The sequence below is a fragment of the Symphodus melops genome, assembly GCF_947650265.1.
Source record: "Symphodus melops genome assembly, chromosome: 19".
Lineage (NCBI taxonomy): Eukaryota > Metazoa > Chordata > Actinopteri > Labriformes > Labridae > Symphodus > Symphodus melops.
In genome coordinates this window covers 10,359,851-10,379,588 of record NC_136709.1, presented here as the reverse complement: position 1 = coordinate 10,379,588, position 19,738 = coordinate 10,359,851, and the positions used below count along the sequence as shown (strand labels likewise).

Sequence of the window (19,738 nt, the reverse complement as noted above, 5' to 3'; positions counted from 1 at the left end):
TTCTTTTCACTTCCAGGTTGCTGTGAGGGTATTTCAGCTTGAGATGTTTCTTTTGTTATTTTGTGTGCATAAAACTTAGGCTGATGTACATTCATGTTAACTGAGAAAAGTGAAACTAAAATCCCATTTAGACATTAAGAAGTAGCCACGAGTTAGCTTATGTTAGCATAAATCCAAGAAATTCTCTCAAAATGATGATCTCTTAAATTAATATTCGATTAATACAATCAAATAGGCTATAAAAACCGAAGTGGCTAAATGACAAATTGCCATTCAGGGGCTACATAGCCTACTGGACAATTTATTGGTGAGGAGCTGTTGCCAGGCAACTAGTGGTGACTCCAGGACGTTATTGTTGTCAGAAAAGTTGCAGCAGGTTAATTTAGAACATTTTCTTACATAAGGAACCAGACAATCAGTTTCCCCCTGTTTCCATTATTTATGCTAAGCTAATGGCCCCAGCTACAGTCTGAATGTCACTTATGCACATTATTCATGATTTATTCATTTTTATCTTCTCCTCAGCAAGTCAGCAAATATATATCAAGCATACCTTCAGAATATATATTTTTCAGTTGAAAGGGACTTACTGCTATAAAGATTCGTTTTCAATCAACTGCATGAAGAAGGCAAAGGCAAATCAATATTGTGTTGCCTGATAAACGATGGAGGACTGCACTTTCTCATATTCATGGTTGTTCAATAAATAGCAGACATTGATTAATTCAGATGAAAGTGGTTCAACTTTTTCCATTATCCTTAAGTCTTTAACATAAACATTACCCCCCCCTCTCTCTCTAATTTGTAATCAATGTAAATCAAATGATATTGACATTAGGTTAATGTATTTTGGGACTGTCAGTTCTGGGACTGGACAGTAATCTTTTTCTTTTGTTTTTAGGTTGTTTTGATAGAACTCTCTCCTGACAGAGACATGGCTCTTATTGGATCCTTTCACTTTTCACTTCTCCCTTCACACATTCAAACCGCTCTGTTGTTGGGCATGGTACGAGCATAAACTTGAGGCCTGATTGACCCTACTGTGCTTGAGAAAATGGCTGCATAAATTTTTGGAGAAAATTGATAACTAATCATCTAAAATGTAACATTATTGGGACAAATTTTGAGGCCCCTTTTATTTAACATTGTGTTAAGGGCATTTGTATTAATGTAGATAATAATTGTTCTGTTTTTCCATCCTATTTTCTGTATATCTGTACTATGTAAGTTACTGAACACATACATTCCTGAACGCTCCTGAGCGCTCTTTGTCTCGTAGGTTCCTCTATAGATCGTTTGTGGGGACAACCTGCTGCTATGGAAGCATTTCTCATCGTTTCCATCCCTTCTACCTGCATGAATTTTTGTATGAGTTTAGTATCTTTATGTTGGGCTGTGAGTTGTGATGCTTATTGATGTGTGAATAAAATGAATATACAAAAAACATTTGTTCTTTTTATGACTTTGTTATCATTTTGAAGTCTACGTTCATTGCACTGTATTTTAACACACATTTCTTTCCACAGATATTATGGACTGTTCAACCTTTGACACATAATTTTCCTTGTATGTGAATTACTTTTGAACTCAAAAAAGGAGCCTATCCTGTATGTGTCATTATCTTATATCAAAGTAGACATGACACCACTTATGAGCTCAGGCATCCTGGCTGCTCACCTTGTGGTTGCGTCCGTGCTTGTAGAGCAGCGATATGATTGACTTGATGTGTCCTCTCTGGATGATGTTCAGGGCCTCGGGGCTCTCAATTAAAATGCAGTGCAGAACTTCCAGGATGCCTGCACAGATTCATCAATTAGTTAACACCCATCGAAGAAAAAAAAAGAAAAAAGAAAAAAAAAAGACGCACACACAGGGGACACGCGTCAAAGAGACATCCAGTTCTGCATAGATCAACAGAGAACGCTCAGTGCTGCTGCTAGAAACGTTACCATACTGTACATTTGAGATGACACGATCGGTCATACAATGTTAAAGCAGCGAGCACAGCTGTCCTTTTGCATCTTTTAAAGATCATAGACTGGCCTAGATGTCTCTTTGACAGAGTGCTGTTTTATATTTGTGTGTATGTGCGAGGATGATAATAAGCACACCTGAAGAAGACTCCAGTCTCTCCAGCTTGCTAACCAGCCAGTCCAAGTTGTTAGAAAACTGGGTGCAGTTGTTCCTGTTCCCTCTTATCAATGCAGCTGCAGATCAGAGAAAAAAAAATGCTATGCATCAATAATAATAGGAAGAAGTTATTTTAGCTCAGAACGGTGTGATGGAACCCCTCAGGTACAAAATGTCTAATACACCTGATGTGCACTCACAAAGCAAAGGGAGGAAAGAGGTTCTGCTTGGACACACTGATTCATATTAATTCAAAAGATGCCCAAGATAGAAGGAGGGGTTCAGCAAAGACATAAACACACCCACATATGTCCTAGCAAAAAAAAAAAAAAAGACAGGGTCAAATAACAGCGACAAGACGAGGAAGAAAGGAGGGAGGAATCCTAAATCCACTTAGCGCTGCGCCGGAGCAGGTGGGTGGAGGAGGGAACGAGGGAGGAGAGAGACGTGTGTGGAACGCTAATTTAAGCAGAGGAGGTGAAATCAGTGTAAATAAGAGTGTGAAGGAGAAACGTGGAGGGCAGAGGGGCTTCAATGGGGTGGAATGAGAGATAACCTTTACATATGGAAAGTGAAAATCGCACAATTTTCAGCTCCTGAAAGCATCTCTTACATCACAACAAACATTTGATTCAGCAGATAATGGAGAGGACAGCAGGATTGCAGACAGTACAAAAAAAAATGCATACGTTCTCTTTGACAGATCCTCTCAGTGAGATATGTGCATATCTGACAGAGCATATGGTAGCTGAGCGAAAGGTTAAAGTGATATTGCAAAGGGAGGACTGATGACACTGTGCTTTAGGAGCACAGAAAGCAATAAATACAGCGCAAGTGAAAAAAATAAATAAAAAAATGCAATGATGAGAAGTGACAGTCATCTGCCCGGAAAAAAAGCCATCTGCCAGATGGGAAACACCCAAAAGTGTGTGCGTTTATATGTGAAGGGGGGGGGGGGGGGGGGGGGGGGGCTCATGTGTGTATTAGTTGGGGTATTAATAGTCTATTGTGCTGAGTTTGTGTTCATATGTCTGAAGTCTGGCAACTTTAGAAAATGCAGCTCTTGATGATGAGCTACTTAACGCCTCATTAAATATCAACCCCACTTCAAACAGAAACATTCTGCTGTGTTTTAGGATTACATTGTAAAAGTGTGTGTCTGTGTGTGTGTGTGTGTGTGTGTGTGTTCATAAACATGCGTGTCCGTGTGAGTGTAAAACTCTTACCCAGCAGCTCGTACAGCAGGTTCAGGATGTCTTTCCAGGCTGCTTCGGCCTCTGATCCGGCACACTCTCCAAAGTGTGCAGCGCTGTTGTAGACGTTCAGACGGTCAATACAGTTGGACACCAGAGTCAGCATGCCCTAAGAAATACCCAATAATACACTTCAGCAACTCCATTTTAACTACACACTGATACATTAGCACATTAACCTTAAAACAAACTATTAGCTCGTTCAAATTAGCATTACAACTTAATCTGAGAAAGTCTTTTTCAAAGAATTTGGTGAGGAGACCGTCCTGACCACGGCCCCATGGTGGTGGTGTCATGGTGATGTATTCTACAGAGGAATATCTATGGTGAACTGATATGCTAAATAGAGAACGCTAAGAGACAAAACAGAAATTGCTGATGATTTATAATGCTGGCAAAACTCCTGAGTCAGCTTCCTGTAGTGACAAATTGACCTTCTGCATGAAATATATTAGAGGCGGGACAGATATGGACTATTTGGGTATAATAACATAGAAAGGCACGTTAATAACACTCTTCATTTTGATTGAGTTCATTTCCCCTCACGCAGGTTGGCTTGTATGATCGTGCACATTGTTGCAGCCTGTTGCATTACAGAGGAATTTTAAACGCTGACATAAAAGGCCCACTCAGTTAGGGCGAGTGACATTTTGTAATTGATGAAAGCAATTTAGGTCCCAGAGGCTTCGCAGAAAGCTTCAGTGCACTGGTGCCAGCCCCGGGGGAAACTTATAACACCAAAACTGCTGACGCCTCCAAAGGCAATGCCTCCAAACACAAGTTGGCATTGAAACACAGCACAAAGAATCAATTCCTTTAGCCTTCCATGTACTTTGTCTTCTGCAAATTTGCCACAGCTTTCTGCTCCCTCATACGTGAAGTCACTTAGGAGAATTGCCCATTTCACAAGTCAAAACTTTACTCGGATTGGTTAAGGGAGTGGGGGTGGTGTTGTGCGGCACAGCTCTTGTTAAAAAGATTCTCCCGTTTTTGGTGAAACTCACTTCTTGTTTAAAAAGGTTCTGTCGATTCTTGAGCGAGCGCAGCTTGATCTGCCTCTCTTCGTGCTCCAACTCAGCATCAGGGAGCTGGAAATACGCGATGAGGTCATTGAGGGTTTGGAGCACCTCCTCGACAGGCAGCGCAACCAGCGCTCTATTCTTAACTCCCAGACAATCCAGGTCTCTGTGAGGGGGAGGCAGAGAGAGCACAGTAAATACAACACACACAAAAAAATCCCCATTCAGAAAAAAAAAGCAGTCCAAAAATGCACTTTGGTTCATTTCCGTTTCAAATGACTCTCATTCATCACAAATACAACAACAACCACCTGGTAAAGATTCTCTAATAGGGCAGCTGAGCAGACTTAAGGAGAGGCTGTGATGACTAACATTATGTTTAGCCCACAGGTTCATCCATGCTGAAGTGATGATTTCCGCTGGAGTGCTAAAAATAACTCCTGTCGTAAGCATGGGAGGGATGCGCGGAGATGTGTGTGTCACAGCCGCAGGGCAGGCAGACAGACTCTCACATGTTCCCAGTGTGGTTGGCCCAGTGGGACAGCAAGCCGTTTGATAATAAATAAGGGTAGTGGATGCATCCACCTGCGTGCTCCATAGTTTTTTTTAGTCTTTTTGTAAGCTGGCCTTGCGTAGTCATGAGAGTGCAATGTTTGCTGTTTTGTAAACGCATGAGTGCATCACTGAGTGAGCTGTCTGGGGCTTTGGCACCCGATTCAGTCAAAACTCACAGCCCGGAAGCTGAACTCTCTACTGAGTACGCTCACAATCTGGAGGGACGTTACATCATGAGTGTGTGAACGGTGTGACAGTCCACAAGGCTTTAAAATGTTTAGCTTTATTTCTAATTTGTTGATATGGTGCATTTGGGGACTCTTTGATTTGATTATTCCTGTTAATTATGATCTAAAATCATTAGTGTGGCTCTTACGTAACTCTTGGATTGCCCTTTAAAAGTGCTCAAGACAAACATGGATGGTAATTCCTTTTAATTGGGCTATTTGAGTCATGCCATATATTTCTGCATGCTTGCCTCCTCAGACAGTACGGCAAAAATATTTTGCTTTTTTTCTTTTTAATTTGGTGCGATAATGTGATAAACTGGTGAGATATACATGAGAAATAATGTACAAAAACAAGGAGAAGGGATTTTGACAATACAAAACAGAAAAGACACAGGACAACAGTTACAAAATACAATAGAAAATAAGTAAATGAGTTAATGCAAAATAATGAGATTTCAATAGACACATCAACTGACAACAACTAGCACAGATAGCACAAAATTACACTAGATATAAAAATAATTTAAAAAAAGATAGAAATAAAATAATTTAAAAAACTATAAGTCAAAAGAGCGATAGGGATAGAGAGAAAGAGAAGGGGAGGGATAGAAGGTGTTTTATGAGGTGGAGTTGAGAGGGAGAATGGGAGAGTGATCAGTGTGTGTTGAATGTGTTGAGGTGTTTATTCCAAATGTGTTTGGGATTTTTGTGGTGCTTGGGATCCTTTTTAATATTTCGCAAACCTGATGAAGCTGTTGAAGAGTAACGTGGTGTTGCGGATGATTCGTGCGGCGCGGGATTCCTCGTGTTGACAGCGCTGCAGGGTCAACCCGTCATCCATGTGACCTTCAGAGTGTAGGCACGCCTTGAGAGGACAGGAGAGGAAAGACAGTGAGACGTAAACCTTGGATGTCTTTTTTTTTTTTTTTTTTTTTTTTAAAGAGGAAAACAGAAAACAAAAAAAAAAGGAGGAAGCAACGTAACATGGAGAGTACAGTAAGTACAGTGGCAGAAAGAAGGGCAACCAACACAATATGGTTCTTTAGAAGAGATAGAGGCAACAAGTCCAGAAACCATGTAACTGTTCAAACGCAAAAAAAAGTCTAAAAACAAATGAAATAAACACCATGTAAAAGAAGGAACGTGACGCAAAAGCCAAAACAACCACATTCACAGCAAAGACGCAAATTTTTTTTTTGACATGTCATTGTTCCTGGTATTTTCCGCACAGTTGCTGTTAATGTAGTTGTTCCAGCGTTGCATGACATTCAGTCATTTGTAGGGTTTCTGTGGTTGTATTAGTCTTTTTGTGTTTTCAAAGTTTACATCCTTCCTGAATTTGCAGCTTGCTTTTTGAGATGAATGGTTTTTGGCCGTCGCAGCTCGCCTGTACTGTGCCTAAGCTTCCATCAAAGCCACAATAGAACTTTCAACTTTAACTTTGTTGTTCCCTGAGGGGGAACTTGTTCTGCAGGCAGGTGAAAACAAGAAACAAATGTCTGGAACACAGGTGCTCACTCTACAGGCTATCTGGCTGTGCTAACATGCAAGGACACATCTTCACAATCACACAACGTCTATCACTTCTGCCACAGCTCGCCCAGGGACTCATAGGGGGTTTATATTTAGTGGAGAAAGAAATCCAAACTAATAGACAATCATCGTAACACAATCAAGTCATTACCCTGAAAATAATTAACTGCTGCAAGGAATCTCTGTTATTTATTACATTTTCTCCTCGATATGATGTCGTCTGAAGATAAAGCTGTGTGTGTGTGTGTGTGTGTTTGCCTGCACTCACTCGTCTCTTGAGGGGACCCAGACGGGCAGATTTGACATCGGGTGCCTGGTAGGAGAGCCACAGCCCCGTGGCCACGTGCATGATAAAGCAGAGCGAGTCCCCGTATTTAATCTCTGCCACCCCCATGCCCTCGATGTCCCGCTTGGGGCTCTGCTCCAGCTTCTCCTGCACGGAGGAAGGAGAAAAGGAAGACGTCAAAAGCTGTCAGGGTGACGCACATTAGTATGCAAGCATGTGCGCATTCATGCAGATTTGTTCCTAATCAACCGCCAACCAAATGTCAGATGCTTTTCTACATATGGCTCCATCTATCACACTGAGATAGATGTATTTGTTCAGCTCTTAAGATCTACCCTCAAATCGACACGAGGACTGCACTGATAAATGACCTCATTTATATTGAATAATAAAAGCTTTAAATCCAGACGGGAAGGTTCACTAATAGGCGCACGATCACTGACCACATCGAGGAAACTCTGTAATGTATAGTAAGGCAAAATGGTCGCTTCAGTCCGAGTCTGAACGTTCAGCTAAATTAACCTCTACGGTGGTGTTGCGTTCGCCGTGCCAATAATTCTTGTAATTTTCATTGTCCTTGACCAGATGGTGATTTTTCACTCCGTGGGGAGTGTGGGCGCGTCATTTGCAGCAGTTTAAAGGTGGTCCTATGTGAACGCCTTCTAGCAGTGCTTAATGTATGACTGTGTGTGCCATTATCCCATGTGACGCAGGTCACCTTGAAGACCAGCAGGGAGCCAGGTGCATGCATTTTAGTCGCCTTGTATCAGTGCTTGTGCTAACCTTGGAGGCTCTGAAGCAGAAGGCAGTGGCAACCGTGTCCGACCGCTCCCTGTCCTGCAGCACCAGCCCCCTGTCCTCCGTCAGGGCCAAGTAGTGACCTGTGGTCAGGTGCCGCAGTCTAAAGGGTTGCCCCCAGCGAATGTGGCTCCCGCTCCAGCTGTTGAGGTCAGACATCACACTTTAGAATCGAGCCAACAAGGAGAAAATGTTTCCTTCTACGAGGCCTGGAAGTCTAATATCTGCTAATTACTTGATCTAAAAATTCCTGCCAGCTGCCATTTATCCTTGTGCCATGCCGTGGAATAATTAGCTGAGTACATCTCTCTAATTATGCACTTTGTTTCTTGTTCGGAGATGTCAAAACAGAACAGGGTCAAACACACAGAAGATGTGACAAAATATCACAATTGACACGAGCGAAATGGAAAACACTGGAGAGGCCGCATCCCTGTGGGTCTGTGAAAAAACACCCCAGAGACAAAGAGGGAGGGAGGGAGGGAGGGAGGGAGGGGATGAGTAAAGAGACGGAGGGGCCACAGAGCACATGAGAGGAAAGGAAAGAAAGGATGAACGAAGCAAAGATAGAAAAATTAGAAAGAAGAAGAACAGAATACAAAGAAACAGGTTGCTTGGAAATAATAAAAGAAAAGTAAGGAACAGAAAAGACTGGAGTTGATTGTCTTAAACACGGCCCACCTGATCCGGAGCGGTTCCAGCCTCCACAAGGACCTTGCCTTGGCGCCGGCTTTACCCGTCTCATAGTTGACTATCCTAAAAAGAAAAAAAAGAATGAGTGGGTGTTCTGACTGTGGGTGCTTTAAATGTCTAGCCAGGTCACATGCTGTCAAGGTCATACATCCTGACTGAGGAGAACAGCACCTCTTCACTCTCATTCTTCACACTGATGTTCTCTGGGAGGGTGGCAGACTCAGACAACACACACACACACACACACACACACACACGCTAAAGCTTGGGTTTGTATTTATTCTGCAGACTACAGCGTCGCATCGTTCAAACGGAGACGTGCGCGCCCTGAAAACCCACAGCTACACTGTCTATCAGAGATATGGGTGACTGGGTCCAATGATAAAAGAAATCGCTCATCTCCCCCCTGCTGACAGCTTGGAGTGTGTTTGATCTGCCTCAGACAAATTATAGACCTCCAAATAATCATCCTCCATCCATTGAATTTCAAGGACAACAGTAGGAGAAAAGCTGGAAATAAATCCCACCCCTGTGTCGGCTGTGCTCTGTTCTAAAAATAGACACCATGTGTGTATGTGTGTTTGTGCCGAGGAGGAACACACATCTTCTGGCATACGGCTGAGTGTGAATGGACCTTGCCCGCTGTATTGACCCACTTCAGTCTTGTGTGTGCCATTTTTCTACGGCAGGTCTTAGCTGTGTTGGCACCAAGCTGCTACACTGGAGTTAAAAATAACATGGTAGCCATTTTGACTCCCTGGAGAGCGCAGCGTCACATCGATCGGAGGCATTTTTATGACTTCAGGTGGGAGCTAACTCACAGATCAGTTAGTTTCGCATGTGCTACACAACTGTCTGACGTTTGTCCTCTGACGCTGCTGTGTGGTTTGTATTTTGTTCGACACTCGCTGTCGGTTTCGCACCTCTGCTGCTCTGCGCTCTGGTCTGATCCCGGGATAGCTACTACCTCATCATGTCCGTGGAATAACCGCATCACATGACCACCCAACAGGTAGCCTATAGGAAGAGAAGGGACAGAAGATTCAGACGTTATAACTCCAGCTGCGTGTGCACTTGTTTCCTTGAGTAATACAGGAAACCTGCACCCTTAAACCAATTCTCATTCTTTGACACCAACTCCTGCCATTTTGTTAACGTGTTCTTTTATTTATTTGTAATTATTAGAAAAATGTAACAAAGCTCTGCATTCTGGAGTTTTGGGTTTTGAGTATTTACCTTCTTCGATGTTGCTACCGGAGCAGATGGGATGGACATTCCACAGGGTTTGCATGAAGGAAGCGTCCACCTGGATGTTACCATTGGAAATGGATAAATGCTGCAGGAGAGAAGGAAAGATTGCACAGAGAATTCATTAGTTTTGTACACCCACGCCAGTTGCACTATAAGGGCTGCGAGACTGTTGAGGAAAAGGTGATTTCGATTTTTGTCGTTAGAGTTAAGCAACTTCCCGAGCTGATGGTTGAACTTTTTTCTTCTACTCTACCTGAAGAAGTGACAATGAACCTGTCAGAGAAAGATGATAAATGTTTCTATGATTCTTTCAGAGGATAGCCAGAGAGATAAGAAAAAAAAATGCTGATTTGCTGATTTAAAAACAAACAAACGTTCAACATCAAACATAATGTGACTCTTCAGACGGCGCAGCCAAGGATGGAGACTGTCAGTGTGATACGGAAGAAGTCACTTTTTCAGTGAGTGTTGAGGGAATCATAAAACTGACAGCTGCCTTCAGAGTCTGGGGGATTTATACCATCTGGAGGGGCTGTGATGTGTGTATGTGTGTGACTATGTCGCCACAGCTTCTGCGTGTCAGACAGACTCCGAAAAACAGCCTTTAGGTGCTGTCCCCAGATGCCACCATGTTGGTGACAGTCGGGACACAGAGAGGGGATAGCGGTCATCTGGCTGCGGCCATTCATCCAGGAGTTGGCGGATAAAGACCGCCTGGCTGCTTATCAAAAAAAACTTCATGGATCACTGGGGTGTTTCTCAGGGTTAACACGGCAGCAACAACATGATTATCATTGGAAGGATGTGATTTCTTGTGCAGATCAAATTTTGCATAATGTAATTGTTTGCAGTCTTGAAGTCATCCAAAAGGAAAGAACGTGTCACTTTTAACGCTAAGCCTCCCGCGGCAGGAGAGAGGTCACGTAGAGAGCGCAGCATGTGCTAACCGGATTGTGATAATCTGAAATTTTGTCACATCAGGAAAAGCAGAGTTGATACTCTCTTTACTTAGACTTCTATATTTGCGTACACACACACACACACACACACGTACACACACACAGGCTTCAAGGATCAAATTCCGAACATTACACTTACAAGGTATCGCTCAGAGGACAAGCTGACCAGGATGAGGTCATCGCCAATCCGCACCTTCTCTCCTTCCGACCTCTGCTTTGAGGCCGGGTGGATGGTCCACCAACAGGCCTCTCCTGCAAACATACACACATGAAAACATGCTGTCTCCATGCTTTTATTCAAGCCAACTAATGAAGTGCTAACAGCCTGACAGTGTGCTGCATTCCTGCGAGCCAAATGTCATCCGTTATGGCTTTCATAGCAATAAGGTGGCAGAGGTAAAAAAAACAAAAAAACAAGTGTGGATGCACCATGGCAACAATCTTCTGCTGCATGATGGAAAATAAAGAAGCAAGAAAGAAAAAGACCAAGGATACAATACCCAAACATAACTATTAAATATGCAGCAGAGAGATGATCAGCACTGATAAAAGAACCCACACTGAAAGTCTACATCACCCCACAGGGATTATTAAATGTAAAGCTGGAAATTTTGCTCGTGAATAAATACAGCAGACGAGGAAAGAGATAAGAGAATAAGTGTATCGAGACAGCAGCGAGAGACAGAGGGAAGGAAAACACACACGGGCAAGAAAAGACTGAGCAAAAGAGATGGATGAAAGCAAACTGTGTCAAAGGTTTTCTGCACCTGTTGAATCCTCCTGCAGGCCGACATCAAAGGACAGCTTATCTGTCTGTGACCTCGACGTCTTCAAACAGGCCAGGTACTGTGGGCAACACACACACGCGCACACGCACACGCACACACACACACACACACACACACACACACACACACACACACACACACACACACACACACACACACACACACACACACACACACACACACACACACACACACACACACACACACAGAGCAGAGCTGTCACACACATGGATCTCTGGAAAAAAGCTTCGATCACATGCTTTAGTCGCTGACAATGGATTTTGTTTTCGTGGCGATTGCGTCTCTCACCATCGAGCTGAAGGAGTGCCGCAGGAGGATGGCATGTCCGTACAGTAGAGTCTTGTGTCCGCCGCTCTGCGCCGCCTGCACAGAAAGTTCACACGCAGAGAAAGCACAAAAAAAAAAAAAACAAACACATCGTTACATGTCTGCCTGATCTCCTGACAGTCCCAGCGGCCTCCTTCAAACGACTTCAATCTACAGACGACTTCTCGTAGTCAACGTTGACCTTGGCCACGACCTCCTCGCCACTGATGTATCCCCGAGCCAGAGGGAAAACATCTCCTGGGGGTTGGCGTTTGCCACCCTCTTTCATGGATGAAGACATGCACTCTGACTCGACACAGGAGATGGTGATTCTGGCTTCTGTATCCATAAGTGACAAGGATACGAGCTCATCTCCGGCTAGAGGAATGCGGGAAGGATGCAAAACTACTGTCAGTCTCCAATGCAAATGCTCACATTAGCAGGAAATGACTCGACTGCTTATGTGGTTTGGGTTAAGATGGAGAGGGGGAACAGATCTCTACACCTACTGTAGAGATGCAAGGGGTGTAAGAGGTGTTTGGTTTTTCTACGGCAAGCAACCCCAATGTTACTCACCTTTCTTATGAGCCTCTAGGAAGCATTAAGGTAAGAAAAAGGGTAATTATTCGGAAAGAATCATTGTTTTCCAAAGCCTTTTCTTCTTCCCTTTGCCTTCTTTTAAACGATATATTTCATCATAACATTAAGCCTCCTTTAAAACCTGTGGGCACACATGTAGGTCCTAGTTATTTTGTTGTTTTGATTGGGACTAAGGAAAGTTTACCCAGTAACAATACTGGCAAAAGATGTGAAAACATTTTTTCCTCAAACAACGCTAACGAATATAAAAAAATTACCATTACACTGACTGCAGGACATGAATGTTCTGTCACTACATTTTTGTTGAGACCGGAGGTCTCCACCTATAAGAGACGTAGATGAATCATGGCAGTGTTTCTGTTTCGGGAAAACATCCTACCATGCAAAGCCCCTCTTTCGTTCATTTTTACTGGCTTCTGTTTCTCTCTTTCTCCCTCCTCCATGTGCTACTGGGACGATTGCCGGCCTGTGATTTGATGCAGTTGTGTCGTGCAGACTGCAGCACTGGCTTCTGGGCCTCTTCTGTGCTCCTGGCTACTGCTATATGCTGGCTGAGGTACTGAGCTTAATGCAGCGAGGCACATCCAGCTGCAATCTCCACAAGCGATAAACCCAAGCCTTCCGCTCACTTCCTTATCCTGCGGCTGGGTGGTGAGTTATACAGATACAGCTGTGGTGCTAAATAGTGGCTTATATCAGCAAAGCAAAAAACCTACATCTTTATCTGCCTGAAAAACACCTCAAGCAATTAAAGTAAGTAAAACTGTATTACCTTGAGCTCATTGAAGCACAAAAAGAGACTAACAGATCAAGGAGGTATAAGAGTACTGAACTGTTTCTCCTGTCCAGCTGTTGACCACAAGTGTCAGATCATATTTAATGACATTTAGCTGGATGCAGCCGCCCGGTGTGTGCGTGCCCAGCAGCAGATTACATGTGTGAGCCACTGCAAGATAACGCGAAGAAAATATCAAAAGAGGCGGTGAAACGTATGAAAGCAAACAAAAGCATGCCCGATGTCATCATATCAGCTCGGTCTTTTTGACTGACTGGTGTCATTAGTTGCCGTTTTGACCGGTGACCCACACAGTCAAACAGGTCAGCGCCTTTAAGGTGGACGTCAGCCAATTCTCCAGAGTTACAGCGGGTGGTTGCAGAGCTAATTGTGGCGTGGCATTTACAAGCTTTTCTTTGCAGCCTCTTCAGTCCCCTCAGTGTCTCTGAGTCTTCCGCCTAAAACAGACTGCATCTCCAATTTGCTCCAGCCACTGTCTATTGATAAGCCCATCTGTTCAAAGAAGTATTGATTTCAGAGCCTCAGCCGAGACGAATTCAACCTCCATTTCCCCTTTAATGGCGCTTCCTTTAGTGACATTTCAGCGCAGGCGAAGGATGATGAATAGGTAGACAATATCGAAAACAGATAAATGAGAGTCCAGAGAAAATACAGTGGAAATAACCCTAACCCAATTCAAGAAGGCATTTTAACCACCCTGGGGTATTTGCTGCAATTGCAGAAAGTATTAAAGGTTAAATAATAAAGGGGATTCCTGAAATGAGTAGCTTTTCAAACTTTAATCTAAAAACCTGACAAATAAATAGTAATAAAAGTCAAGTACAAACATGTTGAATCATCTCTTTATGCTGGAGAATGCTTCTTCATTAATGTAAAGATATTTAATTTACTGCTTCATCATTGTCATGTAATATCAAGAAACATTAGGTTTAGGGGGCGCTGGTGGGCTGTCCGCGCTCCATGGATGGAGCCTATATTCCTCCAAGCAGGCGGCCTGGGTTCTCATGTCAGTGCTCCCCCCCCCGATTTCCAACTTCGCTGGAGACTCCGCTGGCTAATTAGCTAGCCTGAAAACTGTTGTGAGCAGTGTGCTCCATATTCATACATGGTTCGACGACTTGTGATGTTTGGCAAAACAAACGACATGGGATATCTTTTTATTCCTTTTTGAAGATGTACATGATATAGCAGGAGAAAAAAAATCACTGCTTTTAACTTTACAAGCAGTTGTACATGTCCATTTGAGCTTTAGCATTTATTGTTCAGAGCACCCTCTATGTTTCTCTGCTCAAAATTCCCTGCCTGCGAGCTTTTACTCTGCCCACCGGTACAGCGAAACCAACGCTCTTAATGTAACTTCTGCTGCAAACACAGCCCACTTTGCCTCAAAACCCTCGCCCTGAAACCTCATCTAATCTCTAGAGTCAAATCAGGGAATATAAACATCAAGAACTCAACATTTCTGGACATTTTCACCATCATTTGCCACATAACTAAAGTCCACAAAATCACTCAAGATCCTGTTTTGTCACCCAGCAGAAATCCGAGCCGCAGCTGTTTACTGCGTTCAGTTAAAGGTTGGGTGAGTACAAGACAATACTGTGACAAATGAGAGCTCATCCCATGTGGGGAGTTGCATAAAGAAAATGACACTGCGATAAACGCACATCTGAATGCCCCGAGGACAGGGCTAATGCTAATCTGATGCTAATCCAGCATCGGTGCCATTCTAGTTCTTTAGTAGAGGAATGTGAGTTGTGTGAGAGCTGATGTTAAACTTTATTGGGAAGTCTTGAAAAAAACGAAATTTTTCACATTTGGAGCTGAGACACAATCTTCAATAAAAAAAAAAAATCAATAAGATAATCAGTTACTGTATTTTGTAATGTAAAGACAAATGTTGAGAGATACGTGATAACGAAGAGAAGCTGAATAAACCCAATGGAGGGAGAATAAGAGAACAAACTGTATTTCGACTTATCTACTGAGTCATGCATTATGGAGGACAGAGGGAATGATGTGAGTGGTAAACATACCAATCGATCCAGGCCGCGAGTCTATCATGCAGAAGATGGAGATTATACACAAAAAAAAAAATAGAAGATAAAGGTGGGACAAATTACACATCTGTAGCAGCAATGAGAAAGACAAGCAAACACACTTGCAAGAAGACAACAGAAACTGTCACAGAAAAATTGTCAGCCACATTGTATCGCTTACATAATGCAAATTCCCTGCAGTGGAGACTTGATTCCATTTCTAAACTACCTGAAATTCTTGAACAAAAATTGTGCTTAGCTGCTCCCTTTGCTTGAAGAGTGCTTAATATGCAAAATAAAATATGTAGCTTAATGATGCCATTTTCTTTTTGGTGTTAATCAAATGGGCAAAAGTGCACGCAGCACTTCAGGAAAAGCTGCAGCAATGCCGGGCATCCTCATTAATATTCATGGAAGCGTGGACCTTTCTGCAGTCGGGGTCCCCAGGCCACTGTAATGGGCCTATTTGCCCATTAATCTCTTAATAGTGACTGAACAAGTTAAGAGCATTCAACTGAGCTGACTGCCTTCATTATAATTAACTGTTTAACAGCCTCTTCTTCTGAACATCTACTGGAAAGAGACAAACAGTACATGACTCAGGGATGGCTTATGAGGAGTTGAAGTATGGATTGTCAGTGTGTATCTGATAGTGTGCTTGTGTGTGTGTGTTTGTGTGTGTGTGTGTTCTATTATTACTCACCCCTTCACTGTTTTGTCCACTCTTAGCTAGCATCTCCTGCAGGGCCCGCACAGACAGAGACTGCTCCAGTACAAAGGTGCAGATACACAGGTCTGGAGGAACAAACTGCAAAAAAAACATAGACAGTGGTTGAAAAGTTATCACCTTTCACAAGTAATGGTATTTACTTTACATACACTTGTTGTACAGTATTTCCTGTACATTCCTTTCACGTCTTCTCATTTTAAAAGTTTCCAGTGAAGGGATGTTTACAGCCTCTAAAAACCTCACTGTGCTCTTAAGCTAAACCGAAAAGTGAAGAGTACCTCAAAGACAGCTCATTCCCACAGTCACAGAAACACAAACCTACGACTCCACTATTTACTTTCTTGTTCTGTTTTTTTGTCTCCACTAAATCTTGAAATCTGCTTCTTGCCATCAAATGCTCCTCTCAGGTAGTTGAAAGCTTTGTTTGTCTACTGTTCAGAGTTGGTATCATGGTTTTCTTCAAGCTAAAAACAGCTTCCTGATGCATGATGAGAGGTTGCTAATGAGAGTGGGGAGCCTAAACCAAAACTGTAAAAGGCAGCTAGCCAAGAAAATGATAGCATCAAGTAAAAAAAACCTACTAATTATGATTGGTGGGAAAACACTGGTTGCAGTTATTTTGCTAACACAGCATCAGACCGTTTGCTAGTCAATGCAAGGCGCCTGGTGATACCTTCACAACAGGATCCTACAGTAGTTCGCTAGATCTTCCCCCCCTGTTGTCATTTGGTTATGGAATGAGTACCAAAACTCAACATTCAATCTGCAGAGATCTTTTTGACCTTTAAAGAGCCAGCTCTTCATGAACAGCTCCACACTTAGTAATATTGATTAGACTGATTATTATAATGATGAAGATGATGATAAGAGCAATCATGATGATGACGACATTATTGATGATGAAGCTGTTGATGTTATGCTGATGATGATTTGAAAAAAAACAACAACAAAAAAAAAACATCCTTAATGCAGTGCTGACTTAGACTTTATAGAGGTTTGGCCTGAGCGTTCAGTTATTACTCTTTTTGGAATCAAGTTGCAGTCTCCAGTGTTTAAAAAATAAAGCTGATGCAAAGTGCAAAATCTTGCCATTGGTCAAGTGTCCACTTGAGCCTAACTGCAGAACCATTGGGACTCGCATACTGTACTCTTACAATTCAGAAAAACCCATTTCTACTACAGAAATGTACATGTTTACATTCTGGTTAAAAAAAACGTCGAGTCTGATTGGCTCATGTTTTGATCAGCACACACTGTAATGTAACAATTTATCTATAGGCTATATCAACAGAACACATCAACAGAACACTGTGTACTGTATTGGTCCTTATATAGTCTTAGTTCTAAAGTGAAGGCAGCTATACAGTAAAACATGCAGCAGCACCCTTTTGCGTCCTTAACAATTATGAAATTGTTATTAAAGCCTCCTGGTCTGTCTCCTTTCAATACTGATTTTGATAAAGTACTTCAAGGACTTTTTTGCTCCATAAGCAAAACATCTAGATATAGCCAAATGAAAACTGCCTCCTGAATCTACAGGGATATTCTGATTAGATAAAATCTGCTTACTGCTGCATTTCTATCTCACATGCACTAAGTTTGTCTCAATCAAGAGCCTGATATTCATTAAAAGGTACTTTAAAAAGGGATTAAGTGCTCTCAGGTCATCTTATGCTCAGATAAGCTAAGGCTTGGGCAGAAACACGAGTTGGCAAACGTAGGCGATGCCAAATCGCATCCTGAACCAGGGCAGCACTGGATGGGACAGCAGAAGATTGTGATTCGCTGACAGAATGAGGAAGTCAGGGACAGAGATATTGTGGAGTATGGCTACAAGATGAATTACACTTACCTTTATAATGTCCCTGGCCTCCTTCTTAAGTTTCAACTCCTACTAAAGTGGTTCAGTCATATATATCTAACCTCATTTTCAAACTTTACACAACCCAGTTTTAGGGTAAAGTCACAACAAATTTAAGACTAAAAATACAACTCCTGTGCACAGCTGATCATTAAAATCCAAGCCATGTTGAAGTACCAGGCTCCCAAGGATGGGGCTGAGAAAATGAGATGATTTGATATACACATGCCAGTGTCTGATAATCCAAAGCCAGAGTTTACAGACTGTTTGAGCAGCAGAATGAAGACACTCCACAATGGGGAAATCATTCAAAAAGCATCTTAAATTAGTATTTTTATCATAAATGTCACATTGAATTCACAACAATAAACATTCAGCAAACCGTCTAACCACTGTAACTGTGCCTCTGTAACTATCGACAATGGCAGAACAGATAGAGGTTTGTTCTACGCCACCCGAGCCCTTTAAGAGGGGCTTCAAACACAGCTCATTTGCATTTAAAGCTACAGACACAGAAACAGCCTGTTCTGAGCAGGGCTGAAATAGAGGGTTTGAAAGACATGCTAAAACACAGGATCAGAGTGGAAATTTAGTAGGAAACCTAAAAGAAATGTTGTGGGGAGCACTGAGACTCATCTAAACTTAGTGAAAATGAGTAAAATATGTGACTTTAAAGAGACCGTGTTTGAGACTTCAAAAAATACGTTTTTATGTTAAAAAATGTAAAAGTATTTAATCAACTCCTTCTTGCATCTATATATTTTGAAATTGTCAGGCCCTGGCAATCCTTATCTCTGGGAATGTAACTACAGACAAATCATAACAAAGTAGTCTGGTGGGACGCAATTCAGGCCCTCCCTCGTCCCTCTGGGTGACTAACAGCTGACCTTTGCTCTCTCTCTAGGCATAGGGCCGCAACAATGAGTGGAAAGTCGGCGTCCATTAGAGAGTAAGACAGTGAAACGAAGGTCTAGAAGACCCAGAGGCGATGATGAGTGTCCGGCCCTGTCAGGATGTCTTCGCACAAGGCAGAGCACGGAGACAGCTTTACGGTGGCTTGGACATGCCCTGACGTTTGCTTTATGACCAATAGGCTAATGAGGGGAAGAGCGTAGCTAGATGGTGGGAGAGGGTAGATCACATATTTGTCTCAGCCTGCTGGGAGTTGGGTCAAAAAGGGTTAAAGCTAATTCATCAGTGAAGGAGGTGACCTCATATTCTGCCATTTATTTTCAGATTAAGTGATGGGGCTGCTTTACCTGTTTAGGCAATGGATTGTTTAAGGAAAAGAAGTAAAACAGGCTGGTTTTGCTAAACAATGACTCTACATTACAGCCGTTTTCTCCAGTGTTCTTAAAATTCAGTCGCTGACAGGCAAAAGATGCCAGTTGCATTTCACTGTCATCCAGCTTCAAATTGGCTGATTGATGCTGCCATTTGAACAGTGAACACTTAAAATCAACCTCGACCTGTCGTCTTGGTTTTGTGCCCTTTCCCTGGTTCACCAAATGAAAGGAGGCATCCAGACCCATTTCCAAGTTGCCGCCTTTGGTTTTCTCAGCTCCCTGTCATTGATCCCAAAGGTGGGGTGTTGCCTATTTTATAAGAAAAAAATGGCAGACAATTAGGACAAAGTGCCAGATAGGGAGAAGATCCATCACACCTGTCAGCTGTAATTACCATCCAATATATAGTGAAAGCTTCAGCACCCCCCCCCCCCCCCCAAACACATTCACACGCGTTTCGAGGCGCGCGGGGGGGGGGGGGGGTTCAAAAATGTTTCTCTTCTTGCTATCTCGTATTGTCCCTTTAATCCCCTGAAAATCTACTGTGTGTATCTTCAGTGTTCACGCTGTAAAAGCCTTCTGTCCTAAGCTTGTGAGAAATTAA

General features: G+C 42.6%; 1 protein-coding gene across 9 annotated transcripts in view; it reads right to left on the bottom strand.

Moving 5' to 3' along the window:
• Positions 1–19,738, bottom strand: part of LOC306840613 (ryanodine receptor 3) — a 104,195-nt gene that overhangs the window by 61,158 nt on the left and 23,299 nt on the right. For 3 of the 9 annotated variants that reach the window (XM_079370014.1, XM_079370015.1, XM_079370017.1), the window contains exons 3-18: positions 15,961–16,065; positions 15,255–15,275; positions 12,399–12,413; positions 11,805–11,879; positions 11,475–11,553; positions 10,847–10,959; positions 9,734–9,833; positions 9,421–9,514; positions 8,486–8,560; positions 7,790–7,946; positions 6,989–7,153; positions 5,931–6,052; positions 4,388–4,568; positions 3,357–3,492; positions 2,112–2,207; positions 1,678–1,796 (exon numbers count right to left, since the gene is read on the bottom strand). In XM_079370014.1, coding sequence (XP_079226140.1) covers positions 1,678–1,796; positions 2,112–2,207; positions 3,357–3,492; positions 4,388–4,568; positions 5,931–6,052; positions 6,989–7,153; positions 7,790–7,946; positions 8,486–8,560; positions 9,421–9,514; positions 9,734–9,833; positions 10,847–10,959; positions 11,475–11,553; positions 11,805–11,879; positions 12,399–12,413; positions 15,255–15,275; positions 15,961–16,065 — 1,653 coding nt within the window. The remainder of the gene's footprint in view (positions 1–1,677; positions 1,797–2,111; positions 2,208–3,356; positions 3,493–4,387; positions 4,569–5,930; positions 6,053–6,988; positions 7,154–7,789; positions 7,947–8,485; positions 8,561–9,420; positions 9,515–9,733; positions 9,834–10,846; positions 10,960–11,474; positions 11,554–11,804; positions 11,880–12,398; positions 12,414–15,254; positions 15,276–15,960; positions 16,066–19,738) is intronic. The other 6 variants (XM_079370016.1, XM_079370021.1, XM_079370022.1 and 3 more) reach the window with 2 other exon arrangements.